At 48.9% G+C, this 2,920-nt stretch overlaps 1 protein-coding gene across 1 annotated transcript; it reads left to right on the top strand.

Annotated features, from left to right (window-relative positions):
• Positions 1-749: 749 nt before the first annotated feature.
• LOC117858200 (uncharacterized) lies at positions 750-1,972 on the top strand. Its single transcript, XM_034741219.2, has 2 exons — positions 750-1,285; positions 1,375-1,972. The coding sequence occupies exons 1-2, from the start codon at positions 865-867 to the stop codon at positions 1,683-1,685; spliced, it is 732 nt and encodes a 243-aa protein (XP_034597110.1). The 5' UTR covers positions 750-864; the 3' UTR covers positions 1,686-1,972.
• Positions 1,973-2,920: the final 948 nt, after the last annotated feature.

The following is a 2,920-nucleotide window of genomic DNA, read 5'->3' as shown; positions in this document are numbered from 1 at the left end:
GATCCTCTTCTGACGGTAATGTGTCAAATGTACGTCATGGAGATGAAGATGTAAACATGAACGAATTCTGTGATTGGATAGCTGATGGGTTGTTTAGTAGATCGTAGATGTCAACTTGTAATGGTGATTTTATTGATGTATTGAATTGGTTGTATATATGATTTATGGACACTTCTTTCCAATTGTATGAATGTAAATATTTGTATGGACTTTTTTTATTGAATGGAATAAACATATTTTGCCGCCAGCAACAAAAAAAATCGGTGCCAGCAAGAAGAGGTGGCACACCAGCAATAGAAGGAAGAGGTGACCAGGGGCGCGCCATGCAGAGAAGTACCAGGTGCATGCAGAGGAGGAGGGGTAAGGAGGAGGGCTGCATGGTCTGTTTACCAGTGCATTTATTACTTTTAGTCAATTTTAAGAGGTGGAACCAAACACTCTTTTAGGAGGTTCTTGGAACCAAACTGGACCTAAACATCCCATGGAACGGAACTTTTTACTGTGCTCGCCTGTTCCGGAGAGCAGAGATGACAAGCGGCAAGCTAAGCTGCTTCTCGAGAGCACTGTGCTCCTCGTCCTGCATTAACCCACCCTGCTCTCGCAAGACAACAAAGTCATTAACTGTGAACGGAATCTGATTTGATTTGAACTTCCGCGCTGTCCCGTCTGGTCAAACGGCAGCGAGCCATGTGGAATGAGATCGATCGAGTTGCCCCCGAGATCGCCCTATAAATCACCCCGTGCCCGAGCACACCTCATCACTCACTTCCCACTGCACTGCAAGATCAGTTCAGCTAGTGCTTCACACAAGAGCTAGTGAGAACTGAGCTGCAAATCGCTAGTCAAACAGCGTGCCAAGCCAAGATGGCATCCTCGCTGAGTAGCCGGGCCTTGCTAGCCGGGGTGGTGCTCGTCGCCGCCGCGCTGCTGCTCCCAGCCCGCCACGCGATGGCCACCAACGACGACAAGGCCAGGGCACCCACGTCGGCCAACGATAAGGCCGCGCCGGCTCCGGGCTACGGCAGCGCCAAGCCGCCGACGCCGTCGCCCGCGGACAAGGGTGCGCCGGCACCGTCCTACGACAACGCCAAGCCGCCGCCGTCGTCGCCGCCGCCGGGCGACATGGCCGTGCCGCCTTCGGCCTACAACACCACCATCCCGCCGCTGCTGCCCCTCGTGCCGCCGCCGAAGCCGCTGCCCTTCGTCATCGTGGAGGGCGTCATCTACTGCAAGTCCTGCAAGGGCAAGGGCTACAACACCGGCATCGACGCGTCGCCTCTGCCAGGTTCGCATTTCTCAAGTATACATGCATTGTCTCTTGCGATGCGACAAACCATTGTTGCTGATCTCCGAGTCGTCGATCTATGCATGCAGGCGCGACGGCGATGATGGTGTGCTACGGGCGGAAGGTGGTGAACGCGACGGGGACGGTGACGGACGGCAACGGCTACTTCCTCATCATGTTCTACGACATGCAGAACTTCAACGCCAGGACGTGCAAGATGTACCTGGTCTCGTCGCCGACGCCGCAGTGCAACAAGCCCTACTACCCTCCCAACCAGTGGATCGGCCTCTCCCTCGTCAGGGAGACGAGGACCATCCCGCCGGCGGGGCTGCAGGGCATCTACACCCCAACCAGCGTTCTCTTCTACGCACCCGGAGCCAAAGGCCAGTGCCCCTACTGATCGACGATGGTGGCGACCTGTTAATTCGATCATCCCGTTGGACACGTTAAGATCGATCTTGGTCGATCATCAAGGCAGTAAGTAATAAGTAGCTAGGCATTGCGTTCTTAGCTTAATCAATTACTCCGTAGCTTCTACTACTACTATATATGTGAGTTCAGGTCTAGTTCGATCGGAGCATATGAGTAATGGCGATGCTTTGATGGTGGATTGGTGTCGATGTAAGATTATATTGCATTGTGTTGCCATTGGCTAGCTGATCAGTTCATTAATTTATCTTCATCAAACTTGTGACTGTCCATTCGTACTTCTTTTTTATCTATTGACATCTGAGACTCTGCGTTGCTCAGCTAGTCAGCTGCATGCTTGATCTGAACACACTAGATCAGGCATCTCAGTAGGAGCGAGTCTTAATTGGAACTCGGAAGCTGTCTGGGGATCTGTGCATGCATGATGGCGATGGTTAATCAGCAAGATGGACCATACTAGTTTAATCCACAGATCTTCTAGAAGAACGAACTGCTTCCAATAAACTATGTAAGGTCTCACGTGCAAGCGATCTCGTTAACCATGCCGAGCCGTGGCTCTTCATGCCACCAAAAGTCATTCAGATGTTACTATACCGTATCATTGGAAAATTTTATCATTCTGAGGTTCTTTGCGCTTTGGTCTTGGTCTCACAGTAAATCATTTCTCTCTTCCATTCACAAAGAATATATTTAGTTTGCAAACTGAAACTCCCGGTCTTTGCTTCTCTGCAAGCATCGCACCATTCACTTACCACAGAGGATTCACTCATTCACAGCAACACCGAGAACATAACACATCCACAATAAATAGGGAAAATAAACAAATCCTACATTGTTAATTACCACCGACATTGTTAACAACAAATTGATGCCATTTGTAAGACTTTCCTCAACGACCAAGGAAAAATCTACAATGAACATCCAACCAACCTTTCAGTTAGCAAAATAAATTATGTAAATAGAAACAATAGAAGCTAATTTGAAACTTCGACCAGGTAAACCGAAACAAATTTGCAAAAACGCTAGAAGCACAGTTGCTTCTGACAGAAGTCAAAGGCTCATAGCCTACCTTAAGTTAAGAAACAATTGCTTATCAAGCCTGGGCATGCACGTTTCACAAACGGATACCAAAAACTTAAAGTACCACTTTTAGTGACAGTTTTACAATTACCACAATATGTATTTCTTTTCTCTTGAAACATGCGC

This window comes from Setaria viridis, chromosome 5, assembly GCF_005286985.2.
Source record: "Setaria viridis chromosome 5, Setaria_viridis_v4.0, whole genome shotgun sequence".
In the NCBI taxonomy this organism is placed as follows: domain Eukaryota; kingdom Viridiplantae; phylum Streptophyta; class Magnoliopsida; order Poales; family Poaceae; genus Setaria; species Setaria viridis.
Note: the sequence above shows the minus strand (reverse complement) of the source record. Positions and strands in the feature narration are given on the sequence as shown.